We start from the raw sequence: 14,804 nt of genomic DNA, 5'->3' as shown, positions 1-14,804 counted from the left end.
TTCGGGCGGGCGTATTCGGGGCTCCAATTATCGATCATATTCGCACAAAATTTATTACAAAGTCACATTTATTAGTTTAGCTCAGTTATGTCAGCGTCTTGAATAATATAAACCTGGAGTTCTATATACATTCTACCATACGCGCCTTCTGTTCTCAAACAATAATAATAATTATAATAATAACGCTTAATTTCGTTCTACTATAATATTTTTCCGTTGTCCTGTTTTAACATTTTACTTATTTAAGATTTTTCCATCCTTTTTCCTTTGATGCTATTAATTAAATGTGCTGAAAATCGGTATAAATATAAACTACTAGGGGAACAAGGGGCGGAGGAGGGTAATTAATGGCTATCATCGTCGCATTTATAATTTTATACTTTGAATATAAATCGGCGATATTGTAACTTAGATAAAATTTAGAAGACCTGTAACACTTTGATCGGCTTTATAATTAATAATTGGCCAATAGCCACTACGTATTTACCTTCGACCCAGTCTTAAGATACAAATAAACAATCAGGGTAGTTAAAGTTTGCCTGTAAAAGCGTTACAAGTCCTCTTTTAATGGTCATCCTAAGATTGTAGTAATTAGGCAATTGATTTACTTACTATTTTAGTTTATATTCTCGCTAGTCAATCGCCGCCACCCACCCCATGACTATCCATGGTTCGAGTTAATGTGGCAGGGACGCGAGGGTGGCAGTTTAAATTTTTATCCTTTCTTTTTATTGATTTTTTTTCTTCAACTTTTGATTCGTGTCAGTCGACTACATCTAGTATTTGGACGAAGTGCGAGGATGGGTAGTGCGTGCCTGCTTCCTAAATCCAGCGTGCATTTCTTTCAATGTACCATTATTATTATTATTTTTGTTTAATGATTACGTTTGTCTCGAAAAAAAATTTCAGTGCGTAGGTATAGAGCGCATTTTCCTATTTTGCATTGACTGGAGTTTATTACTGTATACGTGTACTTTTTATACAGTGGAACGTAATCGTCACCATTTTATTCTTTTTTTTTTCATTCTATTTTGTATTCTGTTACTCAATTATATAGTATTCTTTACTTTTTCTCTTTTCATCTTTTTGTTTGTGTTCTCCGATGTCTTTCTCCTGCAGTTTTTCTCAAATTTTTTGTAGTTTTAATTACGATGTAGTATTTCTTTAGACCAAAACTACTATCGGATATTGAAATGGAGATCAGGCGGCCCTGAGAGCGAATAAGATAAGAGATAGGAAAGGGAGAGTGGGAGAGAGCGGATAACGCGCCAGGGTCTGGATCTTCAAACTCATTTACCTTGGGCATTATATCTCAGTACTTGATAGCTACGTTAGTCTCAGGTCTTAAGGGCAGAGTGCCGCGATTCCGTGAACAAATGACAGCCCTCGACGCTGAATATGGAGACTTCTGTAATATTGAAATTTGATAGAATAATACATCGACCAAACATAGAACACCTGAGTGAAATTTCCATCATATTCACTTACCGTCAGGTAATTCGTAAAGTTTTCCAGGAAGCGTAGCAAAATAAGGGTGCCTAAGAGCTTCGTCAGCTCCTATCCGATTATCAGGATTTAACTGTAGAAGCGCTGTGGCCATATTGTCACCTTCAGGAACGTCGTACAGTCTAGGAAAAGAAAGCCCCAATTTTTGGGGTGGATAAAAGCCTAATTTGTGGGGTTTATAGCCACGTAGGTGAGTTACACCTGGCCAACTGTCTTCGGTAGGTGTTCCTAGAATTTTGAATATCTTGTCAAGTTGGTCGTACGTATCTCGAACTCCTGGGAAAGTCGGCACCCCTGTCAACATTTCGACAAATATGCAGCCCACCCCCCACATATCTAAAGACGTCGAATACTCCGTTGAACCCAACAAAACATCCGGTGGCCTGTACCACAAGGTCACCACTTCATGGGAATACGTATGTGATGGAACAGACTTGGCTCGAGCCAAACCAAAGTCTGCTAGTTTTAATTCTCCTATTTCACTTATCAACAAGTTCTGAGGCTTCACGTCGCGATGTAAAACCCTCCTGTAATTTTCCCGAACACAAGAATTATTTGATGGAAATCATTTTATTTCTAATACTTTCACTCGAGTTTGCGACAACTTACCTACGATGACAATAGGCAAGTCCTCGCAGTAGCTGGAAAAGAAATAATCGAACATTACGAGGGTCCAGCCCCCCGCCACCACTACCGTGCCTTTCCATATACTGCGATAAGTCCGTGTGAACGAATTCAAATACAAATGTAAGCGTTTCACGGGTATGAACGATATCATGGAGTGTAACTATATTGCTGTGTTTGAGCTCCTTCAAAAGGCTAGCCTCACGAATGGCAGTGAATGGTGCACCCTCTTCTTCCTGTAGTCTTATCTCCTTTAGCGCAACTATCTGGTTTGTCAGGTTACTATACCCTTTAAACACCGTCGCGTACGAACCTTCACCCAACTGCTCCAGCTTTATATATGCGTCAGACTTTCCAAACGGCGAATCTCCCTGAACAAATGAATAGAATCAAGCAGTTAGAAGGACATATCATAAAAATTTATCTTCACTGAGTAACAGAAACCTTGTCGTGCCAAGAAATTTGTGATAAATTTTCATAATTTACCCCAAATGCAGAGAATCGCTTTGCTCGTCTTGGAGGTGGATCTGGTCCTAGAAAAACTTCAGACTTAGGACGCGGGGGACGTCGAGGCCGTAAAATAACTCGTGCCTCTTCCCTTATATCTTCGTCCAGAAGTTTAGAGTCACTGGATACCGATAGTTGTCGATGAACTCTCTCATGTTCACCGACCCCTGCCCACTCTGAAAAAATAATCATTCGCTTAAAAAATTTTTTATCTAACAAGAATATTTAATTCATATAGTTTGAAATCCTATGCAGCAACATGGCTCAGTTCAGCTCCGACCAGTTACAATAGGTGTTGTGACCCAGCAAGGTTGAGCATGAGAGAATAGTAGCTTTTATAAAACAGATGTTTCTATTTGTGAGTCATATATACCTTGCATAGCACACAGCACAGTTCTTATCAATAGCAAACACTGATGAGCAACAAACGTTGTTTGTTCCAAGCAGTATTTTGTCTATAAAGTAAACAGTAACTTGTTTTACATATCCAAATGACACAATCTATGAGGGTACGACGGATAAAACAGAGTAGAATTCTAAATCCCTCTGAGAAACAGTCTTTGCTTATATATTAATGCAAAGCACCCTCTCATCGTTGTTATTATGGGTTCAGTAAATTTTCCAGACACTCAGGTAAAACTTGTTTATAAAATAAGCAATAACTTGTGGTTAGAATAATATGCCAAGCTTCCACGAGTTAATTATATCCTATCTAATGTCTGGCTAAAATTAATTCCTCTAGATTCTCTCTTCTGTTTGCAAATAATAATTCAAAATTTTTTATACATTTGGATGTACCTAAATATAACGTTGATACCAAATCCTGTGGAAAAAATAGGAATTCTTACCAGAGATATGAGATATATGCTTATGTATATCTATACTTACGTCCACAACCGATAAGAGAATTTCAAGATAATGATCAATATTTCCTGCTCAAATTTTATTTGCTTGCTGTGATAGCCGGAAAGTTGCGCGATTATGCATCAATTTCTTGACATTATCAAGGCCAAAAAATTCGAAGAATTCGTAGATAAAATAGAATAATGAACCTGAATTATGACGAGTAAAATGTTTCCGACAAAGTGCTCACCATATCTTCGGTCTTTGTCCGTAGGTATGTTGCCATTTGGCTCCAAGCGATCCAAGAATTCTTCCGAGTATCCATTGTATGGCAGCTGGTGTTCTCTTGTAGAAACTTCATCTGCTTCTTCTTTAGATATAGCTGAAGACAGAATGGACGTAGAATAAGGATGCGTGAAGTTTATTTGTTTTTCATGATTAGCTTTTGAGCAGCATCACTGTGTTAATCAAACGTTTCATTTGATATTCATAGTCTGAAAAACCTACTATACATTGTCTCGAATATTTTCTTATCAACTTCTGCTATTTACAACTCACAATCCACAGAATACTCTAATCGAGATACTAGAAAATGGTAGTGGGAGAATTTCTTTGTGCCAGTAAGATTAGTTCGAGCTTTGCGTAAAGTGATCCATGCCTTGTTACAGCAACCAAAAGGAGCTGTTGCCCTTCCAGAGTACAAGTTGATACACACAAAGTAGAAGTAGTCTTTGACAAATAGGTAAGTCAGTTCTGATCATGGAATACAAGTAGCATAATTAATTCGATGAGCTGTTATGACAATACTTACAGAGTCTTCCAAAACTGTGGCTAAGGCGTTTCTTGAGCTTCTGGACTCTGCTTAAGGCGCCTCCCTTCTTTTCCCGCATCGTTACAGGACCTCAACATACATAAATATCATTTTAATTACATTAATGGAATATACATTATCAATCACTAAGTGCAGATGCTGGTGCATACCAAGAAATCACACTTTGAGTTACAATTGTCAGGTTTGACCATTGCGCTCATTGCTCCCAAGCACTCTCGTACCAATGACATCACTAAACACGACTCACACTCTGATCAATGTATACACGAGTGACCACATATGCCAGTGCCCCTCAATCTTTTTATAATGCTCTGAAGAGAGAGACATGAATACTGTACACTCAATTCAGTCACCCACAAATTATAGTGGGTGATAAATTGTTTTATTTAATAAATTCTCAACACCGGGATGACCCACTAAAGTACTCAATGTATAAATAGAGTAAGAGTTAAGAATTCTGGCCTACCCAGCTAAACTATGAATGCTTACCTGCATCTGATCACTTATTAGTCTACTTTTTCTCAATCTCGGTTTTTGATGATCAAAGTTTCCACGATTTCCGACCTTCCAATAGACAATGATGACATATGACGGATGATTAACGAGTGAGTGATTCAGCTATGTCAAATGATTAATAAATAAACAAATAGTGGTTTGCAAAAGGTCCTCCCCTTCCTGTACCCTTCGGTGGGCCATACATATCTAGGAGACCGAGACATCCTGGTTCTGTTTTCGACCCGCGCGAAAATGTTCTTTTAAGTACAAAGGGGAGTAGTTGTAATGTTGATGGTGAAGGTGAAAAGTTGAAGGAATTTCATAGAAATATTCGTCGACGTAAATGCGGCGGGTGGGGACTCGCTGTGTTTTCAGTGGCGCGATATATTCTAGCGTCTGGAATTTCTAATACCGAATATGAGCTGTAAAGAGACCTCTGGTTACCACTAGATGCTTACCTTCTTTGCTTTTTGAGGCGACTGATGAGCCCTTATCTTGACAGTACATGATTATTCATTCATACACATGGGTGGGGACACATAGGTTCCAATTCTCACCGAACGGTAAAGCGTGCGAGTGATGAGGAACGGAATATCGGTGAAAAGTCACAACACCTTAGGCCGATCGCCATTAAACTTTATCCGGCTAAAATCCTTTCCTTTCACTCGATATTACTGTGTCAAGGAATGCCTCTATTAGGACGATTTTTAATCACGGATTTCAGGACGCGGAGGATTTGCCAGGGCACCGAGCTCAGACTCCTTTGAACCCGGGAAGTGGATCGGTCAAGTTAAAGACCGTGGGGAGGACGATCATGTCTTGCAGTGCGGGAAGCTGAAACGTCGAAAGCCTGACCCTCTGTAGACAAGCTTTGCCTTTTCTCTTGATGATTCGTGAATTCCGAGTTTCGGAATGACCGAATTACTGAGTTTCTGATCCTTGGCACTGCTGCTGCCCACACAAAGCAAGGCTCAAAACTGGCAGGAGTTGTAGAAAACTGATGAAACTGACCGAGTGACTGCCCCCTGCGTAGCACTGTTACCACCTCAAGTGAAGTGCACCAGTTTTAAAACTCGGAACAATGCATGCCCGCAACCCATCTACTTGAACTCGCAACTATCCATTCACGCGACAGAAAAAATTTATTTCGATCATTCCAAACTACAGCTACTGATGCCCCGTTATTTTTCAGATTTCACCTCCCACTGCGCGATGTGCCAATATCAAGTTAACCGATTAATATTCGACATTTAAATCCTCAACTTGCGAGGTTGACTTTTTAAGTGCTTTCAACTCGAAAACTTTTACCTGGGGTTGTGCGCGTGTAAACCTAGATGAGAAAGCGGGAACAAATTCCTTCCCGGATCGAAAGCGCTCGCCGGAGTTCGAACTTCGAGTAACGTCGCGGCGCTAGCCAACTTCAGAATGCAGACGACTGTCAAGTGAATGGGATTTTGTAATTGTAAATATGAATGAATGAATTTTGCATGTGATTTGGGAGAAAAATTGACGAGCGGCGAGTGATAGAAGAAACAGATAATAACGATATTCAATTCTCGAATAATTAAATATCTTACTTCCCTTTGACATTAGCTGGATAAAGTTAAAGCTCTGCTGTATTTTATCATGGATTCGAAGGGGGTTAGTATTGAAACTTTGGACAGTGGCTATAAACAACGAATGGATAGAAAAGAAATTAAAATTCTATGCTTCGATCTCACCGAATCCAGTCAAAAGATGCAACTCTTATGGTGCAGTGCCGGCGTCTTTGCTTTTTATTTACTGTACGGATATTTGCAGGTAAAAATCATCCCTCTGTTTCTCTGCTTTTCTTTCGTTTGAGGACGTTCAAGGAATTTCAATATCTCTTATTCTGTTAAGGAGCTTATATTCACCTTGGATGGCTTTCGTCCTTTTGGCTGGTACCTAACTCTGATTCAATTCACATACTATTCGATATTTGGGTGGATCGAATATCGCATGAAAGGAGTCACACGTAGAATTCCACTGGGAACTTACCTACTCTTGGCTCTTCTTACTTTGGGCACTATGGGATTCTCAAACTCATCTTTGGGATATTTGAACTATCCTACACAGGTATGCAATGTAGTTAGAGACGTGAGGGTCAATTTCCATCATATCTTCAAAATTTCCAGGTGATTTTCAAGTGCTGTAAGCTAGTCCCAGTTTTAATAGGCAGTATTCTTATACAAGGAAAGAAGTATGGTCTCTTGGATTTTTTAGCTGCAATTTTAATGTGCATAGGCCTGGCTTCATTCACACTAGCTGACAGTATGATATCCCCTCGCTTTGATACAATTGGAGTAATGATGATCAGCTGCGCGCTACTCTGTGATGCGGTTATAGGAAATCTGCAAGAGAAAGCCATGAAGCAGCACAAAGCCACAAACACTGAAGTCGTTTTGTTCTCTTACAGTATAGGATTTTTATATTTATTTTTTATCCTATTGGTGACAAGAGACCTACAAAAAGGCGCTGCTTTTTGTGCGGAGGTAAATTGAATTTTCTCAATGTCATTTAGCAATTGAGAGAGCAGATTCAATTCGTGATATGTTCTTTACATCTTTCTTCAGCATCCTATGGAGACCTATGGATATGGCCTGCTCTTTTCAGCTTCAGGATATTTGGGAATACAAATCGTTTTGACTCTGGTGCAAAGCTGCGGGGCATTTGTTGCAGCCACAGTGACCACCTGTAGAAAAGCAATAACAATCTTGATCAGCTTCTTGTTCTTCTACAAGCCATTCACCTTTCAATATGTCTGGTCAGGACTTTTGGTACTCCTCGGGATCTACTTGAATGTATACAGCAAAAAACGAGGCGCCGACGCTAAAGGTGGATTAAAAGAACTATGGATAGGAATTCAACGGTGCTGGATCAGGCACAATCGCATTCAGAGGCGATTACTGATTAATGTTTAGGCCTAGGCTCATTTCTAGTGACAATGTATAACGATTTGGTGAATTAATTTTTTTTGTTATCCAAGTGTTGGACAGTTTATTTTGACACAACGTAATCCCTTCCATCCTAGTTTCCGATTTTCTGATCAGTTCATAGTATGATGATATGGCAGCCAGATTAATCATAGACACAGAGCAAAAGTTTTTAAGATTAAAAGTAATTTTCAGACAAATAGAATTGGGAGAAGGCTTGCAGACCCAGGCGAAACTGAAAATCGTGAACGCTGAAGTCCTCAAGAAATTCGAATGAAGTATTCAAAATCAAGACCACAAGTGGATAGGTGATGACCGAAAGAATTATAAACTATTTTCATGATACCAAAAATTTGATGACATTCAAACTAGCACGAATAATCAATTTGAAAATTAGTCATTGCTGAATAATTCTTGAAAAAAAATTGTTAAGATAAATTTCTAACTATAATAAACCTTTGGAAATGTAGAAGTCAGGAAACATTTCGCGTTTGAAAATGCATTTTTCAAAAGATCGAGATCTCTCGATTCTGAGCTCATTTGATCGACTCATCGGTTATTATCGTGAAGATGTATCTAAACTGTATATGCTCGAAGTGAAATGCGCATGGATCATCATCATATTGCATCACATCATAGTTGGATGTCCAGATACAAAAGATATCTGAACTCATACTGAGCCTCTCGTTTCTTTCTCTTACCTAATTCTTTCGTGAACGTCATCTCAAAAAAGTGGCAGTCTTGTCAGATCATATCTAACTTTACAAACTAAACGATGCTACGCAGTGCAACAAGAATATTTTCAAATGTTGTTAAACGGGGATTCGCGAATGCTCCGGCACAAGAACCAGCGATTCAAGCTGCTTTTACGGTTCAAGATCCCAAAGATTTTGACGAACGTGTGAAAAATTCAAAAATACCTGTAATCGTCGACTTTTATGCTACGTGAGTACGAAAATATATTTTTCAATCATCGTCATCGTTTGACACGAGATCAGTCGGTTATTTATTAGGTTAGAAATGTTATATATCACAATCCAGAAGTAGTCTTCTCAAACTTCTTTCATCCATGCTCTATTTCATTTCTTCTTAGCTAATCTTATATTATCCCTTTCGACAGATGGTGTAATCCATGCCGAATGCTGACCCCACGAATAGAGTCTGTGGTTGCCGAAAAGCAGGGAAAAATTATACTTGCTAAAGTTGATATTGACGAGAACACAGACTTGGCATTAAACTATGAGGTTTGTGTACTTTTAGAGCAAAAGAAGAGGGATTACGTAATTCACGTTGTTCTAAAATTCTCAGGTGGGGTCTGTGCCGGTTTTAATTGCGATGAAGGATGGAAAGGAGTTGGAAAGAATAGTTGGACTACAGGACACGGACAAGCTGCGCCAATTTGTAGATAAATATGTGGACTCGAAAAAATTGTAAATTATTTTTAGTCCTACGGTATTTCCTGTACTAAATACTTCCTATACCGACTACACTAAGGAAAGAGGTTCGACAAGTCACCTATTGTAACAAAATAGATGCAGTTTTATTTATTGTGTAACATAATAAAATGTAATAAATATTCACTGTATATGTCGGATGTTCATAGGAAAATTTGTCCTGTACTTTTTTGAAATTGATAATCAGTTACCTGATTACGAAATGTCTGTTGGTAGAGCCTGCACAATTTGCCGTGCTCTCTGGTATTCTGGGGATTGTGTGGCGTCAATTTTATCATCATCTCCGTCTCCGTCTCCATCTTTGTTCTCTATCTGTTGTTGATCCTCTACATTTTTAATAACATCCATCATTTTTTTTATCAACTGTGTCCTGACCATTCCTTTACTCCCTTCAAAGTATTCCAATGCAATGGTGAACATAGAATCGGGTACAGATTTATCATCCAACAAATGATCTGTCAGCCAGATTTGTCTTAGCTTCTCAAACTTCCATTCACTCCTGGCATGTTTCCACTGCAAAATACATTAGTTAATGGCTAGAAAATGTTTTTCACAGCATTAATCTCTAGTTCTACCAACTTTTGATAGATAGTTCAATGCCTTTTGAGTAGATTCTAGTTTACTGGTTTCTCTTTGTTGAGCAACCATTTGCATGGCTTTTTCTCTTTTTTTTTGCCGTTTAGATGGTTCATTCGGTTTTTTGGGTGGACTCCCGTCATCACTGTCGATATTTTGATCTCTGAAAAAAATGGAAATTGATTAGACAAGCAAGATTTACCTACATTTTACAGAAATATTACTAACAAACCTTTGGCTCTGAATTTTACTGGAGTCACCTTGATCTCCCAAGCAATCATCAGTCGCTTTTTTCCTTTTTCTTTTATTAATTTTCTTCTCATCTTCTGAGACATGTGCCTTAGCAGGGTCTTGCGAGCGCAATTCGTTTTTTTTAACCTTCTTTTTTTTGGTGCGTGCATTTACTTCGGTAGACATCGCGGTGTTATCTGTCAGAATGTTTGCCTGTTTTATGAAAAATAATGTAACTTCTCTTATTTCTCTGACAAGTTAATTATAACATATCTCTTCTTAAACGGAGGGTGAGCAGCAGGGATAAGACGGTGTACAGCCCTGCGTTCTCTGTCAACCTTGGTAGACACCACGTGTAGTTTGTGCTAGGTGTTTTTCACGAAAACCACAAGGGGGCCGCACCCGAAAGCAATCTGGAAAAATCTACATGTCCACTCAGCTACAATCGCAATTAAGATAATTTCTTTGACAGTTGGCACTACTGTAGAAATACAGGGGACAGCTGGAAATAGCAGTAGATATTTTGCGACTTTGATCAACGAATAATTTTCGATTCAGGGTATACGAATTAATTATAAAAGTTCGTGAGTAAAATCGTCGCATCCACTAGTCTACCAGACGGATAATACCTTCAGAATAGTTTTCCGATGTCGGGCTCGGCGAATTTCCAGCGCTTAGATATTTGTGACACATTCTCTAGGTTTTGCCTTTGAGGTATGTATACTGGCTATATGCATGACTATCATGGTTTTCAATGCAATTTCTGGATTCATCCATACTCGTCTATTATGTAATAATATAAATACATATTCAAAGCTATGACATTCACTCAAATTTATCTCCCCTATACCTCCGTACAATGCTCCAGAGACTTTCCCTCCACCTTCAACGAGGTAAACATTTCCCATCTCGTTCTAGACACTGATACATTACCACCAAGATAACCACCTTAGCTGTGAAGTTGAAAAAAACACAATTACAAAATCCATTACTTTTCTGAGATCATTGACCAGAGATTCTTCATTAGCCAAGTCAAGTAGATGTCTCTCAGTATTAATTTGACATGACTGTATTTATGTCTAATTCTATTTATTGTGATTCCAGCTTGTTGTCAGCGCATCCCATATAATTAAAAAAAATAAAACCAACATGACGGAGGACATGTTAGGCTCAGACATTTGCCGAGTCTGTCGCTCTGAGGGTTTGGCGGATAGACCGTTATTCCATCCTTGTATATGCACTGGTAGCATAAAATGGATACATCAAGAGTGCTTACTGCAGTGGATGAGATACTCAAGGAAAGAATATTGCGAGCTATGCGGATACCGTTTTTCTTTCACACCTATTTACAGTCCCGATATGCCAAGACGTCTTCCTCTGAAAGATGTTGTTGGGGGGCTTCTGTCAAGTATTGTCACAGCTGTCAAATATTGGTTACATTACACCCTCGTAGCCATAGCATGGCTCGGAGTAGTTCCACTCACTGCCTACCGTACTTACAAGACTCTATTCAGTGGATCTCTAGATTTAGTCCGGGTTAGTAGTTTGAATAATTGTCATACATCGTAGAATTATTAGATTAGAATATTCTGACGTTTCATCTACCATGATTTTCAGATTATGTCACTGCCTGTGGACATGCTATCAACAGAGAATCTGTCTTCGGATGTGTTTGATGGGTGCTTCGTTGTCAGTTGTACGCTGTTTGGCTTCATCGGATTGATTTGGTTGCGGGAGCAAATACTACATGCTGGCGGACCTGACTGGCTTGAAAGGGACAATGTTCAGCTACCACCGGTAGATAATCCTCCTCACAGGGATGTTCAGGATGGCCAACAGCACCAAGATCAGCCTGCAGCCAACCAGCCACAAGTTCAAGACAATAATAATGTACCTCCTTTTGTAGAAGACCCGCCACTTTTGCGGGAGAGATTGCCGCCTATTGAAGGTTAGTTCCAAGATACTGTTTTTATAGGAAATATGGTTTTTGAAAATAATTTTTCCGTCTCTTCTTTTCTTTAGAAAATGAACTCGAAATCGAGCTGGATCCAGATATAGGCGAAGAGCTGCTGAATAATGGCGATCCACGTCCTCTACAGAATCCTGAAAACCCAGAAATTGGGGAAAATGATGCAATCAATCCACCTGGGGTTGGAGAACCAGATCTTGCAAGAAGAGAAGACGAGCCATTTCCTCCAAGAGATGAGCCTGGAATCGATGGCGCCCAGCCTAATGTACAGGCTGGCGGAGGTTGGCGTGCCCAAGGACAAGGTCAGGGAGAAGCTGAAGAGGCAAATTGGAATCCAATGGAATGGGATAGGCCTGCAGAAGAGTTGACGTGGGAACGTCTGCTTGGATTAGATGGCTCTCTCCTTTTTCTCGAGCATGTTTTTTGGGTCGTTTCATTGAACACTTTGTTCATACTGGTGAGTGGATGAGAAAAAAAAAGAAAACTTTCAATTGAATTAATCAACCTAATCCCTGATTTTATTTCAGGTGTTTGCATTCTGCCCTTATCACATTGGCCATATCACAATAGCGTGGATAGGTCTGCAGGAACATGTGACAGCATCACACTTCGAGGGTCTAGTTACGACACTTTGCGGCTACTGCGTCATTGCAGTTTCCATGGTAGTTCTACACACGTTAGCGGCGCTGCTCGGTCTGCAGCGATCACAGAGAGTTCTTGGCCTTTGTTATGTGGTGGTAAAGGTCTCCTTACTCTCTGTTGTTGAGATAGGAGTGCTGCCATTGGTGTGTGGCTGGTGGCTGGACATTTGCTCGCTTGCAATGTTTGACGCCAGTCTTAGAGACAGAGAATCTGCGTTCAAATTGGCACCTGGAACATCGATGTTTATCCACTGGCTCGTAGGAATGGTCTACATTTATTACTTCGCCTCATTCATCTTATTGCTTCGAGAAGTAGTGCGACCTGGAGTTCTGTGGTTTTTAAGAAACTTGAACGATCCCGATTTTTCACCCATACAAGAGATGATCCATCTTCCACTGCTCAGACATGCCAGGAGACTTGTCGGATCTGCCGTGATATTTGGAACCGTTGTCCTTCTCATGCTTTGGCTACCCGTTAAAATCTTGAGATGGGCTTGGCCAGGTTTCCTTCCCTACACTGTCACCGTTCAGAGTGAAGCACAGGTAAACAGAAAGTTTCCCATTGTCATGGCACAATTTTGTCAGCAATATTTTTTCTGAATAGGTTAGCGAACTTTCATTGGAGTTATTGTTGCTGCAAGTGATCCTTCCCGCACTGCTGGAGCAGTCGCACACCCGTACCTGGTTAAAGGCTTTGCTTAGAGGTTGGTGCAAGGTGGTGGCTTGGTTTCTGGATCTCCAATCTTACCTACTCAGAGACCAGAGCAATGAACCAGAACCAGCGGTGATCGACGAACCCCAGCATCCTCACTTAGCTGCAGCCCACCAAGCTCTCGTGCAGCGTGAAAGACCAGTTGGTTTCCAACCATATGTTAAACCCCGTTGGTTTCCTGCCAGGCTAATCGGCCTTCTACTCTGCGTTTGCATATCTCTGGTCGTTGCAAGTTTGGTGGCAATGACCTTGCCTGTTTGGTTGGGGCGTCGCGTAATGGCTGTTTGGATGGTTGGAGCACCTGCTCCTTCCCCACCTGTGATTATACCAGCTTTAGCCGCAACTGGTGAGTATTTCCGTTGAATCCAGTTTGGTCATTTTGCCGAGCACATTATCATGTTTGTTTCATACAGATGGAGGGGAGATTGTGGTAACGCTCTCTGGGAGAGTTCACGAAGTATATACCGTAGCCTGTGGCACTTATGTCTGTTGGGCCGCGGCTCGGGGATTGGCTCTTGCTTTATCCTGGCTTCCAAGAGGTCGAAGAGCAGTTTTTGACAGAATCAAACACTGGGCAGTACTGGGACTCAAGGCTTCCGTTGCGTTCGTCCTCCTAGTGGGTGTTATACCACTGCTGTTTGGTCTGCTTCTGGAGCTGGTGGTAGTCGTGCCGCTGCGAGTCCCCTTGGAACAAAATCCCATTTTATTCGTATGGCAGGATTGGGCGTTGGGGGTGCTTTACACAAAGATAGCAACGGCGGTGATGATGATGGGGCCCGAATGGCGACTTCGTCTTGCAATTGAGAGGGCATACAATGACGGTATTAGAGAAATGGATTTGAAATTCGTTGTTACAGAACTAGCGGCTCCCGTGATTTGTTGCTTTGGTCTCGCTCTGACGATCCCATACGCGGTAGCCCACAGCATAATTCCATTATTCGTTTCAAACTTACAAACACAAATTTTGATCGCAAGACGTCTCTACCCATTTTTACTCTTGGTGAATTTGGTTTGCATAGTTATAAGTTTCCAGGTCAGACAATTCAAAAAACTTTACGAACATATTAAAAATGACAAGTATTTGGTTGGACAACGTCTCGTTAATTACGAACATCGTAACAAAGCGCAACAACAGCAGAGATCTAGCTAACGCTATGCTTCCCATACGCGTATAGTGAACAGCAACCTAGGCTAGCTTCGTGTACATTCTTAATCAAGTAAAGAAACCATATTATTCAATTATTAAAATTCGTAACTTACGTTAAATATGTTTCAATTTCTAATATTCTTAATATATTTATGTAAGCGGATCTAAATAAATCACAAAGACTGTTTTTTTTCTTACAAAAACTTCACGATCCAGACCTTCCTTTTTTTGTTGTAGAATAAAAAAAAAAAAAAACAACAAATTCGTTTGCAGAACCATGCAAAACTACAGATGCCATATCCTGAATAAAATT

The 14,804-nt window shown here is 40.1% G+C and overlaps 5 protein-coding genes across 10 annotated transcripts; 3 read left to right on the top strand and 2 right to left on the bottom strand.

Annotated features, from left to right (window-relative positions):
- Positions 1–37: 37 nt before the first annotated feature.
- LOC105688333 (cyclin-dependent kinase 14) lies at positions 38–5,650 on the bottom strand. 3 transcript variants are annotated; one of them, XM_012404518.3, is made up of 7 exons: positions 5,266–5,650; positions 4,292–4,381; positions 3,731–3,862; positions 2,617–2,813; positions 2,116–2,501; positions 1,489–2,033; positions 38–1,408 (listed from the first exon to the last, which is right to left on the bottom strand). In XM_012404518.3, exons 1-7 carry the CDS (start codon positions 5,312–5,314, stop codon positions 1,338–1,340), a joined length of 1,470 nt encoding a protein of 489 aa, XP_012259941.1. In that variant the 5' UTR covers positions 5,315–5,650; the 3' UTR covers positions 38–1,337. The 3 variants fall into 3 exon arrangements, with proteins under 3 accessions (XP_012259941.1, XP_048507224.1, XP_012259942.1); XM_048651267.1 differs by lacking the exon at positions 5,266–5,650 and adding an exon at positions 4,802–5,249; XM_012404519.3 differs by lacking the exon at positions 5,266–5,650 and adding an exon at positions 4,462–4,603.
- Positions 5,651–5,718: 68 nt separating this feature from the next.
- Positions 5,719–7,813, top strand: LOC105688336 (adenosine 3'-phospho 5'-phosphosulfate transporter 2). 3 transcript variants are annotated; one of them, XM_048651269.1, is made up of 5 exons: positions 5,719–5,857; positions 6,000–6,607; positions 6,689–6,904; positions 6,964–7,320; positions 7,402–7,813. In XM_048651269.1, the coding sequence occupies exons 2-5, from the start codon at positions 6,434–6,436 to the stop codon at positions 7,747–7,749; spliced, it is 1,095 nt and encodes a 364-aa protein (XP_048507226.1). In that variant the 5' UTR covers positions 5,719–5,857; positions 6,000–6,433; the 3' UTR covers positions 7,750–7,813. The 3 variants fall into 3 exon arrangements, with proteins under 3 accessions (XP_048507226.1, XP_012259944.2, XP_048507227.1); XM_012404521.3 differs by lacking the exon at positions 5,719–5,857 and having other exon boundaries at positions 6,080–6,269; positions 6,401–6,607; XM_048651270.1 differs by lacking the exon at positions 5,719–5,857 and having other exon boundaries at positions 6,080–6,323; positions 6,401–6,607.
- Positions 7,814–8,385: 572 nt separating this feature from the next.
- Positions 8,386–9,348, top strand: LOC105688339 (thioredoxin, mitochondrial). Its single transcript, XM_012404526.3, has 3 exons — positions 8,386–8,706; positions 8,882–9,005; positions 9,070–9,348. The coding sequence occupies exons 1-3, from the start codon at positions 8,537–8,539 to the stop codon at positions 9,193–9,195; spliced, it is 420 nt and encodes a 139-aa protein (XP_012259949.1). The 5' UTR covers positions 8,386–8,536; the 3' UTR covers positions 9,196–9,348.
- On the bottom strand, positions 9,278–10,461 carry LOC105688338 (uncharacterized protein C7orf50). 2 transcript variants are annotated; one of them, XM_012404525.3, is made up of 3 exons: positions 10,024–10,461; positions 9,795–9,954; positions 9,278–9,728 (listed from the first exon to the last, which is right to left on the bottom strand). In XM_012404525.3, exons 1-3 carry the CDS (start codon positions 10,206–10,208, stop codon positions 9,411–9,413), a joined length of 663 nt encoding a protein of 220 aa, XP_012259948.2. In that variant the 5' UTR covers positions 10,209–10,461; the 3' UTR covers positions 9,278–9,410. The 2 variants fall into 2 exon arrangements, with proteins under 2 accessions (XP_012259948.2, XP_048507230.1); XM_048651273.1 differs by having other exon boundaries at positions 9,816–9,954.
- Positions 10,462–10,524: 63 nt separating this feature from the next.
- Positions 10,525–14,678, top strand: LOC105688330 (E3 ubiquitin-protein ligase MARCHF6). Its single transcript, XM_012404513.3, has 7 exons — positions 10,525–10,736; positions 11,127–11,558; positions 11,640–11,970; positions 12,045–12,448; positions 12,519–13,175; positions 13,237–13,690; positions 13,758–14,678. The coding sequence occupies exons 2-7, from the start codon at positions 11,172–11,174 to the stop codon at positions 14,492–14,494; spliced, it is 2,970 nt and encodes a 989-aa protein (XP_012259936.2). The 5' UTR covers positions 10,525–10,736; positions 11,127–11,171; the 3' UTR covers positions 14,495–14,678.
- Positions 14,679–14,804: the final 126 nt, after the last annotated feature.

This window comes from Athalia rosae, chromosome 2 (assembly GCF_917208135.1).
Source record: "Athalia rosae chromosome 2, iyAthRosa1.1, whole genome shotgun sequence".
Lineage (NCBI taxonomy): Eukaryota > Metazoa > Arthropoda > Insecta > Hymenoptera > Athaliidae > Athalia > Athalia rosae.
The sequence above is the reverse complement of the archived record's forward strand: the minus strand, read 5'-3'. Positions and strand labels throughout refer to the sequence as shown.